Here is a 23,577-nt window from a genome sequence, read left to right on the forward strand (position 1 = left end):
TTAGCCGTTTAGTTTTCGATGTAATTGGGCTTTTCGCTTCGCCTGTTGCTGAACTCGACGGATGCACGTAATAAAAACTAAATCTGTTACGAACCAACGGAAAAGTATGTTAAAGTTTCGAGTACTGTAGTCTCCAGTACAAATCCAGCTCCTCAAACGGTTGAAGAAACATATTCGCCTTTCTGTTTGAACGCCCCGGCGTTTCTTGTGTTTGTACGGTCAATGCAAGGCTCATCGGTGTAGTTCGCGGCTGCGTCTTTATTAATTTTATGTTTTAATTTTAATCTCGTTCCTCGACCTTTCGTACCTTCTGTGCCTTCAGATGATGCGCGGCGTAGTTTTTTTTTTTGAGGGTTTTATATACACAGGTGTTATATCGTCTGCGAAAAGGTCATTTCTCATCCGACTGAAACAACGGCAACGGTCAAATTATTTACAGTCGTGTTCGAGATCACCATCTACTGTTCGTGCAGCTCATAACAAGCGGGTCGTTCGTCGTATTCCCGTCGTTATTTGCCCCGCCTCTTCCTTCTCTTCCATTATCTTCCCGGCCTTTTCCCTTCGTGCTGCGTGCTGACCGTTGGAGGGGCGCGAGGGGGGGCGCGAGCAGGAATCGGCTCGAGGAGGACGACGGAGACAGCGTCCGCTCGTCTCGTGCAATGGCCAATAGTAGTAGCAGCACTCATAACGGCGCCGGGGCTGCGGCCTTTGGCCTGGCCAACAACCTGGCCAGCAAGACCAAGAAGAAGCAGTTTGTCTCGCAGAAGGTGAAGCTTTTCCGAGCCAGCGACCCGCTCATTAGCGTCCTCATGTGGGGCGTCAACCACACGGTGAGTGTTACCTCAGGATTGCGTGTTACCTCAGGATTGCGCGTTACCTCAGGATTGCGTGTTACCTCAGGATTGCGTGTTACCTCAGGATTGCGTGTTACCTCAGGATTGCGTGTTACCTCAGGATTGTTTGTTACCTCAGGATTGTTTGTTACCTCAGGATTGTTTGTTACCTCAGGATTGTTTGTTACCTCAGGATTGTTTGTTACCTCAGGATTGTTTGTTACCTCAGGATTGTTTGTTTGGTCGAAGTGTACGTGACGTTTGACGTCCTACCTCATCCTTTTGAGAATGATAGGACAGACTGGAATACTTGTCTGTCAACAACAACGCACCACATCAAGAGAATGCTTTATTTATTTATTTATATTTCGATATATATATATATATATATATATATATATATATCAATCAGGCACAAAAAAATTGAAATTGTCACTTAAATTTGATGATGTGCTGTGATGGGGAAACTACTACCCCCACTTGTTTTGTCCTATGAAGGCTCCCCCCCCCCCCCAATGTTCTCGGCTGTTGCACCTCTCTCTCTCCAGACGCGTTAACTGGGCAACCCTCGAACTTGTTCGCTCGCTGCGCTTCACTTCAACTCGGTCGCGCAATAATTGTCCGCGCTGAACTTGGACGCAGCAACTTGCCTTTTATAAGCCTTTGCATTGTGCCCAAACCACTGGCAGTGGAGGTATTGTGAAGCAGGCTGATGGAGTACTGCTCTCCCCTCTGGGCTGGTGCTCCTGCCTACCACCTTTCTCGGCTTCACGCTGTGGAAACCAAGGCATTTCGGATCATTGGTATCTCCCGCGATGAAGCAGAGTCTTTGGGCCTCTCACTCTCTCACCGCAGGCTGGTCGGTGGTCTTTCGGTCTTCTACCGTCTGCTCTCTCTGCGATTTGTCCCCACCACATTTCCGCAGGGCGCTCAAGGTCCGCCAACAACCCCCTTCTGGTAAAACTACCAAAATCACGAATCGCTGCTCACCTTCACTCTTTCATTCCCCTTTTTTCCCGCCTTTGGAATAAACTCCCTCACTATTCAATCCCATTCTTCCCTCCAGGCCTTCAAAACAGCTGTTCACCACCACCTATCCCCCCCACCATCCAAGTCCTCGATCTTTTCTACCCTTGATAATCTACCCAAACCCACCTCCTTCACATTCCCTGCTTTCCTTCCTGAAAGTCCCAGTAATGTCCATCTTGTATTCCCCATGTTCCCCACCCCATCCCTCTCCCTTCCACAGATCTAATGTCTCTGTTCCCCACTGTTTTGTCCTCCCCCCCCCACCCCATTTGCTTGTCTCATGCCACCTTGCTGTGTATTGTGTGTTAGCTCTCACAGGAACCTCGACAAGGTATACAAAAAAATAAAATAAAATGGGACAAACTGGCCCACTGGACAAAAACTCAAACTTGAGGAATAGTCTGATAAGAGGCGTCCTTATGGAATGTCAGAAAAACTGTGAAGGGGTCATCACATCTATATTCACAGGCAACCCACTCGATGCTTACAACTCAAAGATCTTTCTCGATATCATTTTTCAAAAGATCCAAAGCCACCCCATGGATGACCTCTAAAGACTCACGCACGCGCACACATGTGGGTCGCTTCTCTTGACCTTATGTTGGTGGACACAACCATAACATCCCCATTCTGCATCTTCCTGGTCTCCTTGCCAAGTCTGAAAACCCGATAGATCTGGCCATTCTCAAAAGGCCAACTCTTTTCCTTGTCAGTCGTATACACAGTAAGAACACGGTCACCATCCTCTCGCTGTCCCCTCCTGTCCAAAGCCTGTTATATAAACAGGAGGATTTATATTCCACACAATATCATCAAACTTCCTCATACCCTTTCCATGCACATCACCAGCTGGGACCAACTACTTTGTTCTGGAAAGGTCATCATTGACTTCCCCCCCCCTCTCCCCCTTCTTTACACCAGCCTTGTCACTCTCTGGAGGCATCGTTACCATTGCAACCACAATATCAAAATCGAAGTAGCTGCTATTCATGATGGCTTGTCATTATCATTTCAAGGTAAAGGGAATCCTTTTAAGATGCAAAAACATCTTCCATTTGTTGGTGAATTGGGATCTTACTTCAACCCCCCCCACCCCATGCCTCCCTTGTTCACTTCACAATAAGAAACTAGTGATGCAGGTGAGTTATTTCTGATGGAAGCTTTCTCTGTATCGTCCTGTCACCTTTTTCCTTCTGGCAAGGCAATGGCAAACCTCCCAATTTAACCGTTGCCAAGAAACTGCAGGTTTTTATCAGCTTTAATTTGATAAAATCAATCTTTTTGCCTGTTTGCAGACACAGACTGACACTATCTTTCACAAAGACCACCATTACATTTGACAAAGGATCAATCAATCCTGGTTGCAAAGGCAAATCCTTTTCCAACTACTGATCTGACTGCTTGCGTCCAGCCTATTTCAGTGCCAACAAATGCATCATTTTCAATCGACATATTGTGACTCTATCCCCTTGCCCCACTTCCCCTGCGTGTGTATTGGCACACACATCTGTCCTTTGACAAAACCTATTCGTCGGAGTTATGGACCAATTTCTTGGGAATCAAAATAAAGCCCAATTACTGCACCATAGTCCCCAGAAAGAAGCCAGACAATATACATATATACATATATATTGTTAAGGATTCAGCGGTGGTGGGATTTGCACCCGACTCTTGGGGCCAAACCTTACAGATTCGGCACCACCCTCACCACCGCCGTCTCCGGGGTTAATAACGCTGGCTGGCTCGGCACAGGCCTCGGGTCACGTGTCTTCAATTGCGATACCAATGTACCCCTGGACCTTACCAGTTGGGGAAATAGACCCCGGTTACAGACTGGTTTTGTCAGATGCCGAGCTTTTTTTGCCAGTCTATAACCATTTTGGTTTTATATACCAATCGAGCGAATTGTTTCTCAGCGCGGCACAAATTGACTCAAAGCGACAACTTCATACTAATCGGGGAACACAACACAAGCAAAATATTCACGACAATGTTTTAATTAATCTATAACCCGTTCTTAACTAGGGAGATACGGATTACGGGTTTTGAAGGGGTCCCTACCGAGATAAGCCTTAGACAGCATGCAGACAAGACAGAGTACTTGGTGATGTTTCATGGATGAGGGGAAAGTGTCAAAAGCACGAATGTCGCTCGTAACAAGCCGATGTCCACGGATTCGAGCCCCAAGCTAGAGCATGCCGCGTGGTAAGATGGCGCTCGCCCTCCTTTGTCGCACCACCCACGCACGCGGCCTCCGCATGTTCAGACCCCCGCGAGGTCGACTGCACCAGAGCGAAAGGTCGATGATGGGTTTCAGCTGGTTTCTCACAAGGTCCAGCATACAAGTCGAGGCCTGGCCTGTTCACCAGACAAGGCCAAATCGAGGTGCCGGGCTCCGGCAGGCTGTGTCCATGGGATTCCAAGGCGTCGTCAAGCCGTGAGGTGAGTAGGGACAGTCAGAGGCTCCGTCGTTTCTCTCTTGCCTTCCCGGCGCACGCTCGCCTCGAAGCCCGACTGCTCAACTCCGTCCTCTCAGTTTTTTACCACTTTTTATTTTCGGGGCGTGCCACTTTACAAAGCCGACAAACTCCTCCCCTTAGTTTCACTTCCTCTTTTTGGCCACTCCCCCTCTCAGCGCTGGGCGGGGACTATTGTCTGGAGAGAGGAAGGAAGGAAGAAGAAGCACTCGATCCACCACCACTGCACAAACAAGTAACAGCCTGTGACACCTCCCGACGCACATGTAACGTCCATTTTACCGAACAGCCTGGCTAAATATGCATTTAATGGGGGATCTGGGCTAATCCTATATTTAGTAGCATACGAAGGGCCATTTCCGTAACAATATGTATACATGATGTACTTAAAGCTATTTTATTTGAAGTTATAACCTTAACTTGTTAGCAATTTACTGATTTCCCAACTGCCTGGATCATTAGCTGGGCACATAATATGTGACGACTGCAGTGATCTTTAACCTTTCAATAAAATATTCTCAACTTGAATAATGAAAAAGCAGCAACCATAGTTAATGCCAGTGGAACGCAAGTTTTCCGCATTGTGATGTTGAAAAACAGAACAATTTTTTTTTCGGATCAAAGGTAAGTAAATCACCGATCTGACTGCGCGAGCATAAAAAAAACTTTTGTGCATTCATTAAATATGGACTTCGTCCAGATTTCAGAAAAAAAAAACAAGTCGAGCATTTAACAATGCAAAGCCTCGCAGGTGCTGGGGTATTTACATTATGTTGGATCTGAGAATGAAGTTGTCTGTTCGTGGATATGCACAGTTGCCTGTGCAAACACACTACAATAACCTCTACTGTGTGTGTGTGTGTGTGTGTGTGTGTGTGTGTGTGTGTGTGTGTGTGTGTGTGTGTGTGTGTGTGTGTGTGTGTGTGTGTGTGTGTGTGTGTGTGTGTGTGTGTGTGTTTGGATACAGTCGAGGCTTGTAGAAGAGCTATAACACTGAGCAGATCGGGCCGCAACCTAACAAAAGGAAGAGCAGGAGGGGAAGCCTTTTTTAAATTTTATTTTATTGTATTTTTTTTTTCCCCCATTTTGTAATAGCAAATGTAACCCATCCCTTTGCTAATGGGAATATGCAGGAAGAGGGGGGAGAAGAAGGAGAGGAGGGAGGTAATACCTCACCACATGTCGCTCGACATTTCGAGGGGGGTAAGCGTGGAGGGAAGGGGGAATGGGGAGGGAGGGGGGAATTGGCATGATGGAGGAGTGAGGATGGGTAGGCAAGACAAAAAGGGAAGGTAAGGCAAGACAAAAAGAATGGAGGGGGAGGGTTAAGGCATCTTACCTTGGCAAAAGTGTTGTTTGGGTTACGTCGATTGCGAAAGGGAACTTGTTGCTGTTGCAGACTTTGGTTTCTATGAATCTGCATTCTCAACTGTAACTAATAGGTACTCTCTCTGGTGTTTGGTTTTCAAATTTTTAGCATATTGGATGTATTGGTGATGAACAAAGTCTGTTCAACAAAGTGAACATGCAACTTTTGGATTCTTTTTTTTTTTTTTTTTTTTTTTTTTTTAACTTTCCAGAAATTGTTCCAAACTGCGCTTCTGGCCCTTTTGAATGATATTGTTGCGGATTTAGAAACTGCGCACACAGACAGCAGTCCCTAAGCCTAGTTATTTTGATAAGTGTGTTTATAGTTGTGGTTTCTGGTTAGGTTCCTAGTCTAATGGGAATTAAATGTTCATGCGCTGCGGAGTTATTTTGATAGTCAGGGTTTTCTTTTATTTTTTTACACCACCAACAACTACAACACCAGCAACACCATCAATTTTGAATTTTAAACCAAAGTGGAAAAAGAAACCCCCCACAAAATACACACTGTTGTGGACTGTTCCAAATCGAGGCATTGCTGAGCAGGCCAAAAACAATGGTGAATTAAGACCCCAGCGAAGTGACCAAGGATGACGCCTTGATAAAGGATATAATTAAATAAGGCTGTCAATTATCTTCATAAATGGGTGTTTTAATTAACCCAAACACCCAATTTTCATTCATGCACCCCTGTGGAGTTCCCTTATTTTGCATACAAAGTTTCAGGCTGCTAGTTTTCATGGTTTTGGGGTGATGCAGGAGACTCACTGCCACGCATGCACACTCAAACTCTCTATCAAGTGCAGCCTGTAGCTGCTGGTTGCACCATTGGTTGGGACGCGGCTATGCCGCTGATGCAGTGTCCCCCTTACCAGTACACTGGTGCTCATTTTGCCGACCTCAGAAGGATGACAGGCTGAGTCAACCTCCTGGTGTATTTTAATTCAGCGGCCAACGGGACTTGAACTCAGGACCCTAGGATCCCAAGCCGCCACCCTAACCATAAGCCAACACCAGGCTTCACACTCAACACACACTCATTTGTTATTGTTTGATGCAAAGGTCTCGCAGAATGGCCCGGGGTACACAAAGTTCCCTCTTGTTCCCTGCCTCGCTCAGGTTTGAATCTCGATCCTGCTATAAACTACCATCTTGTTCTTTCACAGGATGATTCATTATTACCCTGCGGTGGCGAGGTTAAGTCATCGGTAGCGTTCATACGTACGTGTCTGCATTTTGTGAAAAGAGTACATCGAAAACCATTCAATGGAGGAAATAGAAACTTTACCATGTGATATAGCAGTCACACTTTTGAGGTCAACATTAGGCCAAAGTTCAACATAGGCCACCTCTCTTGTCTACTCCCTTTGTTATATGTTCTGTGTATTCGCTCTTATATGAGCCTTGACAGTGTTAACAGAAAAAGGGTCATTGAATTCAACCACCAACTGTTTTTGAGGTCAACCTGGGCAAATATGACATCAGTTTGGAGTACAAAGCAAGGAAAGAGCAAATGGTGCAAGACCAGAAAGGAGGTGGAAGAAGATAGACCACCAACCTGTCTGAGATGGGGAAGTTATATCTATTAAACTCGGCTTCAACGTGGGAGATTCCAGTGATCTTGAAGGCCTTGGTTTCTTTGGTGTTGAGCTGAGCAAGGTGTGAGGCAGGGGACCAAATTGGAGAGCAGTGCTCTATCAAGCTGAAAATGAAAGCCTTGTCGGTGGATATGACTTCAGGTGTGCCAAGGAAGGACTTTGTATGACAGAGGATGCCCAGTCAGCAACTGGTTTTGGTGGCCAACTTTGAAATGTTGGTTTGCCCAAGAAAGATCATGGCTGAGAATGAGACAGGAACGGGTGAGGCAAATAAAACTAACTTTGTAACAACTTGTCTGAATTCTGGCCAAACCACTGGAAGTAACATGCAACAATGAAAACGATTTGGATCCCACTGCCTTTCCTAAATTTGTTGATTAGTGAAAATGGTGATGTCCTGGAGATCTCCCTTTTAGCTCTGCTTTTACATGCGTCATTTTGCAAGGCTACACGAGGAACTTTAACACAGGAGGAAGCCATTAGGCCCATCAAGCCTTCACAGTGTTTGTCAAACTATTTATTTTCATTTTGTCCATGCTCTATCCTTTTTGAATGCTGAGAATCCAGCAAGGAAGTAGCACATACCATTTTAGTCTTTGTATAACTCTGCTGGGATAGGGTTCCAACCGCCGACTTCCCATACTCACGGCAGATGCTTTAACTATTACGCCACCGAGTCCGGTGAAGCATTTCCACCTAATGTGGGGTCCGTATCCATGACTTGGGTTTGAGTCCTGTGCTCTACTGACTGAGTTACTTGGGTAACTTTGACACAGGTGGAGGCCATTCACCCATCAAGCTTGCATCATATCCACACCACACCATGCCAATTCAATCTAACAGGGCATGGACTTGAATTTATTTAGAGAGTAGGGATGAGTGTGTTAACAGACTGAAATTCATGAATTCACATTTGAAAGCTTGTTCGTGGATTTTGTTTGTTTGTTTTTAAGACTTCATGTAACATTTTATCGATTCCTGAATTTACATTGAATAATTTATCTCACATATTTGAAATACTTTTGTCGGCTCCATTTACCAGTCTCCTTACAGTCATGTAAACGCTCATTGGTCGAAATGCTTTTATTTTCGGGGTAATCGGGGGTTGGGGTACACTGTACAGCCATCTTGTGATACAAAAATTTATCATAATTAGCCCATTGGTAGAAAGGCTGAAAGTGATGTAGACATTAATCACTGTGCATTTTCTTTTTCTCATGGCCCTTGCAGATCAATGAACTCATTCATGTGCCGCAGCCTGTCATGCTCCTTCCAGATGACTTCAAAGCTTACAGCAAAATAAAGGTTAACAATCATCTTTTCAACAAGTGGGTATTGCTGCCATCAAGCTGCTGGTTGTTTGAAGTTTCAAAACAAATCATTTATTTGCAGTACAATTTGGTATTTACATCATTATAAACCTCTTCTGCATCTTGTAGAAGGACTTGCATATGCAAGAAAAGAGCGCTTGACAGAAAGGTGAATTAAAACCTAGCCGCGTAGTTAAAGCGATACTTCCTGGATGTGGAAAGAGTACAAAAGCTCAATTATTTGGATTGTTTTGCATTCATGACAACAGTCTTGCTTTGAGTCTGTGTCAGAATCACTACACATAGGTAAGTAAATTATATTTTGATAGCCGTTTGTCTTACTCGATTGACCCTGCCAGGGAAAACATGCCGAGCCATTTCAAGTTGAAGGAGTACTGCCCGCTGGTGTTCAGGAACCTTCGTGAACGATTCTGCATCGACGACTTGGATTACCAGGTGTGTGGCTGTGAGTGGAGTCGTAACCAGTGTCTGTTCGACCTGCAGGTGGTCGCAGATATTTTGGGAAATTGCATTCATACAATTTCTTTCAAGCAAGGCAGAGGTTGGTCTGTTCTTGACATGTTGGCAATCTAGTTTGAGGTGTAATATTGTTTACTGCAAATCCCCATGTACAAGTTACATCGTTGATTTGTCACTTCACAAATAAATGTATAAATGTAGGCCTCCCCATCTTATTTATTTAGGTAGAGATCTGCATGTATTGATTTTTTTATTTAAATTTTTTATTATTTTATATATTTGTGTATTTTGCCAATATACGTAACTTGTACGTATATTATACACTTGTCGGAGTACTCAGCGTTGCTGCTCTAATCCTGTTGGCATTTTGAGGAAATCAAAAACGATTTTTTTTTTTTGGTGGAGGCCGAGAACGCTTCCCTTCACTCACGAAGGAATGGGGTTAGGGATCATTTAATATTACCTTTCACATAGCGACAAAGGCTTCGGTACTGGGAAGTGATGCAAAACCGTGTATTAAGGAAGGAATTGAGCGATTTGATTTCTTTATTTATTACCCCAATGTTTGACACTGTCAATCGGAGGGGTTTTCAAATTGTTTTCTCCTCCTCATCCTCCTCACATTTACGTCATTGCTGTGATTGGTCGTCAGACTGTCCACGAGATCAGTAACCAATCACAGTTTCAAATTTTTTTCTCCTCCTCATGTAAGTAAGTACAAGATGATTGAAACACAACAAAGAAGAGAGAAGTGGGAGACGTCACGAACGTCAAACTTCCTCCTGACTTCTCTGTTGCCAAACTCTTCTGCATGATTGCAGATGGAGAGCTTGAAACAGGCTGCTGTGTTGGATCGTCTTGGCGGCATGTTTAGAGCCAGTAATTTTCCATTTCCAAAAAAACGGGGGAAAAAACGAAATTCTGTTTTGTTATCAATTAAAAAAGCATTTATCTATTTGTGTACTTGCATTGAAAATTTTTCTCAAGTCTCTTCCTCTTAAATCCTTGCAGCTTCCCGAGGTAGTGTATTTTGCCACCAGGGTGATGCGGAAACTCATGGAATAGTAAAATGTAAATTGGGAAAAATGTGTAAACCGGATCTGTGGAATGTTGTACTCCAAAACTAAATTTATTTTTTAATTATGATATCATGTATGATCATCTTTAAAGGACGACCACTGGCAAGAGGCGCATCCTCAACCCTATACTTGTTTATAAGGCATATTCCCAACTCTGCACTAGTTTTCTTGTTAAAAACAAACAGAAAAGTTTATCTTGCACATGGGAATTTATGATATCAAAATTAGGCATTCAAACAGCATTACTTTTGGTGATTGTGTCTTCGTTCTTTGTTTCTATGTTTTACTTTATTCAGAATTAACAAATTATTCAAATAATGAAACTATGGGAGTAAGACTGTTTTGGTTTTCTTAATTATAGGTGCTGTGATTGGTCTTGTACCTCACATTGCATATGTCGTGACTGGAGGGAGTGGGGGTTGTTGGGGGCTGGGGGGGGGTGGTAAGGTGAAGTTGATTTGTGATGCAACAGTGAACTTGTTACGATTCCCAACAGGGAACTTGACTCTTAGAAAGACCATATGTGGAATCCCTAAACTGCTTCTTGCAATTTGACTTTTTTTTTGACACCAATCTAGGCTCATGGAGGACCTAAATGACATTGGGCAGCAGGTTCACAGACTGATAGGATTAAAGGGAAATGGGGAGGTATTGGGACTCAGCCTCCTGTGCCTCATGTTAAGATGAGCCTTGAACTGAGGAGTAGGAAAATCCTCCAGTGTTATTACACAGAGCCTTGGACTCTATAGCCTCAGGTCAAAATGGACTCTGGAGAGAATACCTACGGGAGATATGTTGGAAAATAATGCTGGGTGCCAAACAGGATGAAAAGCTCAAGAAATAACTCCGATGTCTTTGAGATTGGGGATGTGAGAACAATTGTTTGGTTGAAAGAAACAGCATGCCCATGGTAGAACATATGGGGCAGAAACAGAACTGATTATTAGAGAGTTGGAGATAATTCTTGAGATATGCATTAACGATAGATTCCATCACTTTGCTTGTCGTGAGAAGGCTAACCAGTCTGTAGTTGAGTGCATCAGACTTGGAACTCTTCTTGTGAATTAGCGTGATGTTTGACACTTTGCGAGATGAAGACAGACTATCTGAGAGATTTTTAGAGGAAAGGAAGGCAATATTGCTGAAGCACAGGTGAGAATTACAGTGCCAATTCCATTGGGTCCAGTTGTAGAGAAGGCATCAAGATTGACTTAGAACTTCTCAACTTTGGTGGCAGTCTGGTAGAGAAGTCCAGGTGCTGCAGAAAGCAATTTGTTATGGTGGAAAGAGTGGGTAGGAGAAGGAACTGATTGCATACCATGGCCTTTTTTTTCAATGAAGACTGTGTTGAGATATTTCGCTTTAGCCTGAGTAGTATCCAGCATGATTCTATCTTTTAGGAGTGAAGGTACAGAATGGGGATGTGTACCCAACACTGGGTGCTGCCACCAACCTTTGGAGGATGGTGAGAGATTTGGGAGGTCTGATCGGAGGTGAGCTTTTTTTCATAGGCAGGGCATTGCATCATCGTGTGCCCTCCCTCGCATGTGCGTTAAGCAGGTGACCTGTCTCCTGGCATTATCTGATGGACGTTAAAGATCCCATTTTGATGAGTAGGTTAGTTATTTCCAGCACCCTTGCAAAGTTTAAAATGCCTGTCCAAACCAGCTCCAGTTTGACATCAGGCATGGTCGATCAGTTTGTGACTTGGGCCACTCATCCATGCCTTATGATCCTCAAACCCCATAGATATGATTTTGAACGGGGTATATGATCATTAGGATGAAAAATTAATATCTAATGGTTAGCCATATGCTTGTCACATCACGACAGAATATATATATATATATATAATATTACATGATTTTTAGATGTTTTGCATGCATTGCTAGTGTAGAAGAGGGATACTGTGCCAATGCTCTGAGTTGTGTTCAAAGTTGATTGCTCGTCAACTACTGATACGGGTTTTTTGGCTTTGTTATGTAAACTAGAAAATGAGTCAAACAATTCATGTTATCTTTCTAGAGCTTTAAACCCAGATTATCTGAACCTCAGAACCTTGAGAAGACGCTTGCTTGTTACAGGTTCATCATCACACTGGTTCTGTGTTCTAAAACATTGTTTTAACTAATACTTGGTGAAATAATGTTTTGTTGATTTATGGCATCCCTCTCTCGTCATGCCTGTCATACTGTGCTGGTGTGACCAATAACTCTATCTTTATTGATTCCCGACACGGCAACTCGCCAGGTTTTAACGACGGCTTTGTTGCTTTGCAAATTGTACTGCTCAATTTGTCGAGGCCTTCATAATATTCGTTACTGTTTGTGCCAAAATTGATTGCATTGATAAACTTTCAGCGATCGCTTATAACAAATCCCTTTCTCGATTCTGAATAATAACTTTGAACAGTAAAATGTCAATGAATTGGTGCCATTTGTCATGCAAATGCTATAATTACTCTCGCCATAGGAGAGGGTATAGCATTTGGGTCCGTTTGTTTGTCTGTCTGTCTGTCTGTCTCTTTTCTGCACAGGTGAGTATGTTTAATAATCACATCAGTCCCTATACCCCATTACACCCTTTCGACATTTAGACCTTCACACCTTTCAGACCTTTTAATACCCTGTAGACCCTTTCTCGACATTTTAAGACCATTCAGACTCCACATGACCATTCTTACCATTTAGACCCCGTTCTTCATTGCGTGGCCCTTGGTGGCCTAAAGTGCGGCCCCTGACGTGCGGCTGATGATACACAAATGTGAAAACGCTCCATCATATTCCGCTGTAAATGCTATCAAATTGACCCAATGGTTTCAAATCGGTGTTCCAACGTGAAGCACAAAAATAACATCACTACATCAGGACATGGTTGCACTTGCACTATATATCATATAGGACATCAGGAGATGGTTCCAACCATACAAACACTTACGCTCGCAGCCCAGTTAACCACAACAAAGACGAGTATGTGGAGGTGGGGCCTAATAGCAGCCTTTGTGGAGTCCTGCAGACTGTGGCGGCTCTCACACTGATGTCTTATCGGCAAAAGTGCCCTCCCCCCCTCTAAAAAATAGTGAAGATCACTGATTTAGATCTTCACTATTTTTTTTTTAGACCTTTTCAGACCTTTGACCTTTACATATTTACAAGTAGACCATTTTGACCTTTCATTCAGCACATCCTTCCATTTATTTGCCACACAAAATACACCACACAAAACGAATCCTGGTGAGGGTATTACTTGCAGTGAGAAGGTCATTGATTGCTCTTTCTAGTTTTACATTGTAATGCAACGGACAGGATGTACCTGTATTGCCATGTAGGAGCCATCTACCTATGATGAATAAGAAAGTTTTTGTTTTTATTTATTTATTTTTTCTGAGTCATTATATACAGTACTTTTAAATTAAAAACAAAAAATATTTGGCGTATCGCGCTCTGATAATTTGAATGTTTTACCTTGGGGTGAGGTTTTTGATGTTATCCCAGTTTTTTTTTTTTAACCTCTCCCCCTTTCCTCTCACTTTTTCTTACCATCCCTACTCTTTCCCTTCCTCTCCCATTTTTTAGGTCATCTCTGCCGAGATGACCTAATAAATCCGGACCAAATGTCCGTCCGTCCGTTAATTTTTCTTTCTGATCTTGATGAAACTTAGTATGTGGGTAGAGGTCGATGAGTGTTGCACAATGATATGACTTTTGTCCGGGTTCAAGGTCAAGGTCACGAGGTCACATAAGTTATAAAAATCGCCATTTTCAAAACCTATCTAGTCTGCCATTCAACAAGATATTCGGCAACTGTTTATTGATTATGATAGTAAAAATATTATCTTTTATCTAACAGGACAGATTTTTGAATATCCTTCCCGTCTGATCGTCACGTGATCTGGAAGATGGCCAAAAACGCCGATGCGATTCGCAAAGAAGGAAGGAAGGAGAAATGAAATATAAATATAAAACATTTTTAGCCTTTTATATTTATACATTTTCTGCCGGAGGTGCAAAAGTTTCAAAATCCGAAATGTAAACGTCGGCATTTATTTTCAAAATATAATTTCGTGCGCGCGCCAAAATGCTGAGTCATCTTTAACCAAACTGCACAGTTCTACTGCGCAGTCGAGCTGCGCAGTAGTCTTCGGTCATAACTGAACATTGAGAACTTGTGGTATTATAGAGATGACCGTCACCCCCACACGGGGGTAATTTTTATCTTGCCAAAACGAAGTTTTTGCAAGATATGTTAGTCAGCTTGTATGTTTTGTTTTTTTTTGTTTGTCTGTAATCACGTATAAAAAATTCTGCAGAGCACAGTTATCATTGGAAATTTTTGTAACCGCATATCAGATGCCTATTGAGGTCCCTTTCAGTGCACAAAATTTTGAAGGTCAAAGGTCAAGGTCACTTTGCCGCAAATCAGGGGAGTCGACGAAACCCTTATTTTTTGAGTAATTTTGATCGGATCGCCTTCAAAGTTCATGGTCTGGTGCTCAGCTGATTAATTTTTGGTGGCGATTGGCCTTGACCTTCATGGTTAGCGCCTCAGGTCAAACATATTTGACCCCAAGGTCAAATTTTCAAGTTTTAGGAACCATATCGTGTAGTACCTCAAATTGAACACCTCGATGAGTGCTTTCTAGATATGTCAAGCTTGAGACGTGACGTTATGAGGAAAAAGCATATTTTTCATGGTTACTCTGTAGAACGATTCTCATCGGAATCTCTCGTAGGCAAATATTCCTCAAGGAGTCGCTCCTGGTGGATAGCAGCTCTGTTTACCTCAGTGTGACCTTAAAGAAGTCACACGTGGTCACCTTTTGGCAAGATACAGGTCACCCTGCGGGTGACATTGGTTTATTTTTTTTTGTTGTTTGTTTGTTTGTTTGTCTGTAATCACGTATAAAAAATTCTGCAGAGCACAGTTATCATTGGAAATTTTTGTAACTTCGCATATCAGAGGCCTATAGCGTTCCCTTTCAGCGCATAAAATTTTGAAAGTCAAGGTCACTTTGTTGCAAATCAGGGGAGCCGCCGAAACCCTTATTTTTTGAGTAATTTTGATCGGATCGTCTTCAAACTTCATGGGAATATAGTTTATGGTCTGGCGCTCAGCTGATTAATTTTTGGTGGTGATTGGCCTTGACCTTCATGGTTAATGCCAAAGGTCAAACATATTTGACCCCAAGGTCAAATTTTCAAGTTTTAGGAACCATATCGTGTAGTACCTCAAATTGAACACCTCTGAGTGCTTTCTAGATATGTCAAGCTTGAGACATTATGATGTCATTTGGTGACGTTATGAGGCAAACGCATATTTTTCATGGTTACTCTGTAGAACGATTCTCATCGGAATCTCTCGTAGGCAGATATTCCTCAAGGAGTCGCTCCTGGTGGATAGCAGCTCTGTTCACCTCAGTGTGACCAAGAAGTCACACGTGGTCACCTTTTGGCAAGATACGGGTCACCCTGCGGGTGACATTGGTTTATTTTCTTTTCTTTTTGTCAGTGCTATTTTTCTCAATGCATCCCCTGACCCCCTCCCCATCATTCCCCCCACACTTTCTCTATCTGCATAGATATGTTGATGGTCTTAAAAGTTGTGATCAAATGTGCATACTGATGCTGTCGAAGTATTTAAAACGATGTGATGCATGTGCCAACATTGGTGAAGATACAAATATCATTGTGAGACGCCTCACAAGTGCTCACAAGACTTGTGATGGCTTGATGATGGTCTGCCATAACACCAGGTGGTCACTTGCTGGAGTCGTCACACTGAATGATTGTCTAACTCTAACAGCTGGAGACCACTCATCTTAAAGACAAACCATGGTAACTGGTTAATCACCTTTGTGGCTGTATCAGGGTCCACATTAGGATTAAAAAATTGTTTTCATGATGCACAGGGTCATAAAATGTACCATTTATACCCATACAAGTGTGTCAAGCAACATAGGCCATCGGAATAGTTTTAACGACCCATGTAATTATTTATGTTTTATGCATGTACATTATGTGGATAAACCAGAAATGATGTTGTATTTTGTATCTTTACATGTTTCCCTGCCATAATTTGATGCATGCCTTGGTTTTGCTGCTGTTGGTGTAAAGGTCAGCAAGAGCGCGTGGTTCAGGCAGGAGTCCACAGAGGAGTTGAAGGTGTTTCGGCGTCCTTTGCTTCGTGCCACAATCACATTTTGTATTGTCAGCACTGAAGTGGCCAACACCAGTTCTCAAGCGGCTAAGACACTGCCAAGTAGGCTGTGTCTTTGTCAGAGTACATATTACCCGTTTTTTGTTTCAACTAACCATTTTAGCGGCTGAGCTCTACAAGTGAACGGTTTAACAAAAACGTGGATGATCTGTCCAGGTAAACCAAATCGGCAATAAAATGTAGAGAACATGTTGCTGTAGATTTAATATATCCACCAATTGGATCAATCTTTGTGAGGGTGGGTCGTGGAGGTCAGCTGCTGCATGGATGTTGATGTCCTCCATAATCACTCTTTCCAGGATAGATAAGTCGTTGACAAAAAAAAAAAACACCAGACAATTAAGGTTTTCATTTTATTTTATTTATTTATTTTTAATTTAATTTTAATGGAAAGTACAAGAGAAGAGCAAGACCCATTGTCATTCTGAACGGCGTCCTGTAACAAGGGGATGGATTTAGTCGCCGACAAAGGATGAACTCTTATCGCAGATCGACCAGGTGCATTATTATCCCGTCCTGAAGGCCGTCAATGAGCCAGCGACGTTTTTGCTGACGATCAAACGGTGACGAATGCAGCAAGACTTCTGAAGATTGGAATTTACTTGCTTAAAACTTTTACCTTCAGCTAGATTTGATTTAGCAACCTTTTATTTAGCAAAAAGGATCAGCAACCCACAACCATTGGGATGCCAGTCCATTGCCCTCACTAATTAGATAATGCTATTTAAGGGCTCTAACTTATTGCTATTTTTAATTCTGTATGACGTGTAGGTAAAACAATAGACATCAAATTTCTGATGTTACTCTGATATGAGAACGAGCAATAGCATGCCATTTAACAATGCAAGGCTTGCATGGATTTAGTGTGGGTGAAACTGTCAGAGCCCTTTCTTTCTCTCACGACGATTCCCTGTAATATATTTTTTTTTTAACAAAACAGAGCATTTAAAAATGCAGAGCCTCAATTGGGTATTTGTCTCGTCAACCTCTTTAACACACCGTGGGTGCTCTATTGAAGCTGATCTGTGGGTGGACACTGATACTGACACACACACACACACACACACACACACACACACACACACACACACACACACACACACACACACACACACACACACACACACACACACACACACACACACACACACACACACACACGACTAGTTACAATAGCCTCTCCCTTTCGGGCAAGGCTAACTTTATACTCCGAAGGGTTGGAGAGTTAACAGAACAAAAAACGGGTTAAGGTCCATTATTTGCGATGTTTCTCGTTGACTGCAAATGTGTGGGACACAAAGCTGCTTCCGTGGTATAAACTGATTTTGTTAAAACTTCCTCTACACAGGTGGGATGAAGAGAACATAAGGTGGCTGCACAGCAACCCGGAATGCCATGATGTGTAAAACAAATCGATAAGAAAAACGAAAATTAAAAGGAACATCAAAATTGAGGGGAAGAGCAAGAAATTATATTGCAAGATGTAAAAGAGCAGCAAGTTAAGAAGTAAAACAACAGTTACAAATATCACAGTTATATACAAAGTTGTAAAAAAACTGAGGAATGTCAAAATGTATAAAATGGAGACTTCATAGAACAAGGAGGGAGCAGAATAATATGACAGTTGAGTAATGTTGGATGAAGCTACTCTGCAAAAACGGCTGCAGTGAAGACATGATGACCAGTAGCAACACATATCTGGTGAAAGGCAGTGTTGGTGATTATTTATTGATATATACATTATACATATACATATATATTTTGAACCATGGATGACATCCACCACTACCACTGGGTAGTTTATGGGGCCCTTTTACCCTTCACCCAAAGTTTAGTGGAGCAGTTTGTAAAGCAAGCCCAGTCATCACAAAATAGTTTTCAGGTCTGCAGAAAGTTATTGGAATTTACTTTCCAGTAAATAGATCAAGCTGATCATCAACTGTTCCACAGTGCTGTTTATGCACCTTTTCAAATTGGCAGTCATCACGAATGGTAATTGCTCTTCCAAAATTAAATCCTTTTAGCACAACGTTCAGCATAGACTATGGCTTTGTGATGGTGGTCAGGTGGTGATTGTGTAACGGCTCTTCATGGAAACAAGTCCACATTATTTCTGGCGTGTGTGTGTTGTGTTGTCTTCATATGCGGGTTTCAGAAGGTGTTGGAGTCCTCCCAGACTCGAAGTATCCGTCTCCATTTTGGTAAAGGGTCATAATTTATGGACCAAGCTGTGAAGTTTTTGTTCTGTGAGCTCTTTTTAGGATTGTCATTGAGCCTCAAACAGCTTCCAACTCATAGAGCTGTATATAAGAACTAGAGTGCGCTGTCTCTATACCGCGCACGTAACCCCGCTGTGCCACCTTGTACGACCCGCCGCCATCACCAAAATGGGCAACTTGATTGAGGAAATATCCGGATGTGCCTACACGCACCGTGTTTACAATATGGCGATGTACACTACGAGAGTATCGTACAGCACATTATTTCACTTGTATTGGTAAATACGAGTAAAATAATTAGCATACTAATTAACTACATGCTTGTTTACCAATTGGAAAATATACATACGAAATATATTAGTATTTTTCTTACCTTACTGGCCGAGAAACATGAGCATTACTTCGACATCGTAGTGAGTCAAATGCAGCGAAAACGACTTAACTGCCAAATTCCACGACCATGATCAATTTTGTACGGCTGTATTGTACCATTAAATCGATCGCCATGGACTGCTTTCAATGCACATGTTCTTGTCCGAGAATTACAAGTAGCAACAGTATCTTTGTAAACTGCCGGCAGAAGCGTTCCAAATATTACCGTTTTTCTGTCAGTAAAATTGATAAAATACTCACTTGTGAAAGGAAATACCACTTCCTTTCTTCCTCCTCTTGTTGCAACGCCAGGCTGCACACAAATCAGGCATAATCTTAAGTTATTTTTCCATGTACCGTTGACAGTTTTACGACATTCAAAATGTACAGGAAGTGCCGTTACATGTCGGATCCACAGAAACGGTAAGACAGTGCGATCCGAGATTTTTTCCCGTTTTGGTAATGGCGGCCAAGTCCCCTTGTCGGCACAGCGTTAAGGGGAAGAGCGCACTCTAGTGTTTATATACAGCTCCATGTTCCAACTGCAGCTTGCAGTAATATTCCCAGGGATGGTTTTTAAGATCGCAGTGACGTTTTTCTTTTTCATTCTCGTTGCGCCGATTATCACCGTTTCAATTTCTGTGTTGTTCTGCTTCCAGGATCTTTTGACTCCATTTTTGATATTCTTGTATCTGGTCATTTTCTTGATTTCTATGTTGTGTCAGCCAAAATTGCTGGGTACTGACACCTCAATTAGCAATGCTGTTTTTTTTTTTCTTTTTTGTAACAAAGTACTTTATCTGGTCCAATACTTTGTTTTCTATGTTCACACTCAATGGGATCACAATCACCATACAGGGTTAGGGTGCTGTGTTAATTAGTTAGGGATTAAGGCCAAGTTCCCCCAGTATGTAATTGCCCCTTGTGACATTCCCCTACACTTTTGTATTTACAAACCAGCCATGAAAGAAGTGTGTTTTTATAACAACAACAATAAGACAGTTGCATGTCCATGCAGTCGAAGCCCCGCCTTCTCGGTTTTCGTGGCAGTAAGCCCACGCCTGGAGGTGGATGATTGTTGTGCGTGACGTCAGAAGGAAGAGGTTTTGGTTCGATTTTTGAGAGTTCGGTGTAAGGGATGCATGCGATCGAGAGACAGAGCTCGGAGATGACTTGTAATAACGGTGGCTTTCCTTCGACCCATGAATAAGATGGAACGATTCTCGTATTTGTGCTGAGGCGAATTGGCTCGCTTACTGAGCAAGACGCTGGCTATTGACTCTTGGCTGGTCATGAGACACGGACCTCAAAGCCTCGTGTATATCCCTGAAAGAGACGGCGCCATTCTGCAATGCCACGGCATCGGCAAGTGTGATCGACGAGGAAGCTGCAACGCAGTTGGTGAGCCCTGGGTTGAATATTGCCTCACGTACGTTTTCCGCCCAGAGAGCGGCTCAGCGCCATTTTGGGCGCGTCTCCCCGTGCAGGACGAAGCGCATCAATCGCAAATTTCAATAGAGACCATCTCTGGACTATTGACTACGTGCCACGATAAAGATAAGATTTGCTTTTCTTTCATTTCCCCTTGTCTGTGTAGAGGCGCCTCGACTTTAGGCTTTAGTTTACTTCACGTATTATTACTACATTTTGAATTATACCCTTGTAAATATTTGTCTATTGTCATTAAATCCCTGTTTATTTTAAGTTTCTGTGTCCGTGTATTTGTCGTGGGGTTTGAGTATAAACCCCTTGTGCTGTGCTTCCATCGCTGTGCCAGAACTGCCCTGCCCCTGCGCGCTATAATCTCTGAGGATCACATGTCCGCCTCGTAAGGAAAACTGCTCGGCGATCCGGGCTGGTCAGTGTTAAGCGCTCATCCACCACAGTTAGGTCAGGGGAGATTAAATTAACCGCCAGACCCGTGATGATATGTATCGATGTGGAAGTGAGAGGTGGATTACAAAAGGAGATCGCACAAAAAGGTTAAACAAAGGGATGTCCTGTAAAAATAAAATTGCATGTTTTCAGTGGATGAGACGCTTTCACTCTTGCACTTCCTAGGAGTTTTCTTAGTCTGCATGCAAAGTTTCAGGCTGCTGGGTTTTTATAGTTTTGGAGTTGTGGAGGACACACACACAAACATGCACTACTTTTTATTTCTATAGATATATACAGTCCATTTTTATTTTGTTTCCCTTGTACAAATGTGCACTTGGCACATTTATCTTTGCCAAATTCCATTTGAATGTCGTTTGTGTGCCGTTTCACGAATTTCAGTTGCTCTGCCAATATTTCATCCGGTGCAATGAGCTTTAAAATCATCGATTTACAGTCGATGTCACCTTTTTTGTCTCTTTGGAAGCTCTTTTATGGGATGTTGAGGTGTATCCATGTCCGTGCTCATTAATGAGGTTGCTCAGTGGGTCCAGGGACAGGCAAAATAGGAGTGGGAAAAGGCTGTCTCCCTGAAAGATCTCGTGTCTTATCTTTACCCCTGGTATTTCGATCTTTCCTTCCGAGTGCTGTAATACCAGTGGTGTTCCATAGCTCAATTGTTTTCTCAATAGGTTTGATTATTTGGGGGTTGATGTTGTATACCTTCATGCATTTTATCATCCATGAATGTGGGACCACTATCAAAAGCTTTTCTTCTTTTTGTATTACATCCAGGCTGTGGAAAATTTGGTTCTTTTCATTTTACATTTTTCAAATATTGCCTTGTTTAGTAGTAAGTGGTTTATTGTTCCCTAGTATCCTCTTCTGTCTTTAGACCTCATCATGTTAGGTGGTGCTGCATCATTTCTGTGATGATTCCCGTCAGGAGCTCGTACGTTGTTATTGGTATATACTTGTGAGGTAGCTTGGTTTCTACGACACAGAAACCACTTCCATCCTATCTCAACCACCTCTCTTTTCATTTAAATGAGACAAAACTTAGTGAAATTTTCTAATGAAAGGCACACTACCTTCCAATTTACTACCGAGAACATTCAAATATTTGCTTAGTTATTGTACTACCTGTGATTATTATTATTTTTTAATCAACCCCACAACAATATCCGGACCAAAGTGCACCACCAATATCAGATTATTTCACTTGTGCAATTTACTGTATTTTATGCTCACCTTGCAACAAAATTTACATCGGTGAAACTGGATGACGGCCTGGAGACCGCTTTTGAAAACATCTTAACGGTGTTTGACCCATTAATGATTATGATGATCGGAAATGGTCTCATCATTTCAACCAGGTGGGACATGCTATTCATCACATGTCTGTGTGTGGTTTGATACTCCACCCCATGGGGGATTATTAACGACTCCCAGAAACTTAAAAAACAGTACGTCATCCACAAACATATTACCTGTTCCAGACGGTTTGAATGAAAAAAAAATTTCTCTTAATTATCATGCCTTAACATGCTTATTTTTCACCCTCTCCCCCTTTTACTTTTTTCTCTCCATAATCCTTCCTTTCCTCCCCCCCCCTGTGTTCCACTTCCTCCTCTTCTTTCCCATTCCCCTCTCTCCTCTACCCCAACCCACTCTTTTCTACCCCTCCTCCCTCCTCTCTTTCCTCCCCCCCTTTCTCCTCTTTCTTTGACTTCTCATTCCACCTCCCTTCCTTTTCTTCCTCTTATCCTGCCTCCATCAACTAGTCACTTCATGTTTCTACTCTGGGCAATAAGTCACTTATGATGTGCACACCTCTGTCCAATCTGCATTCCCCATTCCCAGCACGTTGGTGATGTCATTTGCAGAATTTATTCCACACCGATACCCGCCCCATTTTCTCTTTCTTTGTTTTGCCGGAGGGTAAAGCCCAAAACGTAAACTCTACTTTTATCCACCCAGATCAACTCCCTTTCAAGGTACTTTGAAAGGTATAGTGGTATTTGTTTTCCTTTCTTTTGCCACCCACACAGACTGCTAATTTTGGCCTTTTTTTCTTGGATGAGTTTTTTGAATTCTCGAGCATAGTGATTGTGGAGAGAATCTCATTGCTTTAGCCAGAAGTCCAGGCTTGAGATTTTATAATTTTACTTTATGTTTTTTATTATTATTATTTTTAAAATTTTGTTTTTTCTTCATCAAATCTCATTCGCGCATTTCCTCTTGGTGTTGCCTTTTATTTTCCAAATTTCCGATCCAATGCACCTCCTTGTTCTTTTGTGTCTTCATAAATATATTTCCAGAAATCTTCAAAGTTTGTCTTTCTCTGTGGGATTTGATACATTTTTGTTTCCCCAATTCATGGTAGAATCTTGATCCCCATGCTTTTTTGGAAAAAAAAAAAAACCCCAAAAAACAGGGGGTGGTGGTGGGGGGAGAGAGGGATATTGTAATCTGCTTTCTGGTCTGTCACACTGTCTCCTAAACGGTTGGGCAGAAATTCAACAAACTTGGTCGTTATGGTCACCACATGGCAAGAAGGTGTGAGAGCTGGATCATTTTGGCCCCACTTCTTGGGGAGGAGCCAAAAGGTCAAATACCAGAAAATGCAATTACAAGCACATTTTTAAAGGGTTTTTATTTTATTATTATTATTTTAAATAAAACTTTGTATATGCAATTAACATTGAGGGATGCATGAAA

At 42.3% G+C, this 23,577-nt stretch overlaps 1 protein-coding gene across 2 annotated transcripts in view; it reads left to right on the forward strand.

The window, feature by feature from the left end:
* Nucleotides 1-402: 402 nt before the first annotated feature.
* Nucleotides 403-23,577, forward strand: part of LOC147024174 (phosphatidylinositol 5-phosphate 4-kinase type-2 alpha-like) — a 45,914-nt gene continuing 22,739 nt past the window's right edge. Inside the window, exons 1-3 of one of the 2 annotated variants that reach the window (XM_085883828.1) lie at nt 403-830; nt 8,536-8,633; nt 8,975-9,071. In XM_085883828.1, coding sequence (XP_085739954.1) covers nt 660-830; nt 8,536-8,633; nt 8,975-9,071 — 366 coding nt within the window. In that variant the 5' untranslated portion in view covers nt 403-659. The remainder of the gene's footprint in view (nt 831-8,535; nt 8,634-8,974; nt 9,072-23,577) is intronic. The other variant, XM_085883830.1, reaches the window with a different exon arrangement.

Source organism: Eptatretus burgeri, chromosome 6, assembly GCF_056783735.1.
Source record: "Eptatretus burgeri isolate ZD-2024b chromosome 6, Ebu_testis_v1, whole genome shotgun sequence".
Lineage (NCBI taxonomy): Eukaryota > Metazoa > Chordata > Myxini > Myxiniformes > Myxinidae > Eptatretus > Eptatretus burgeri.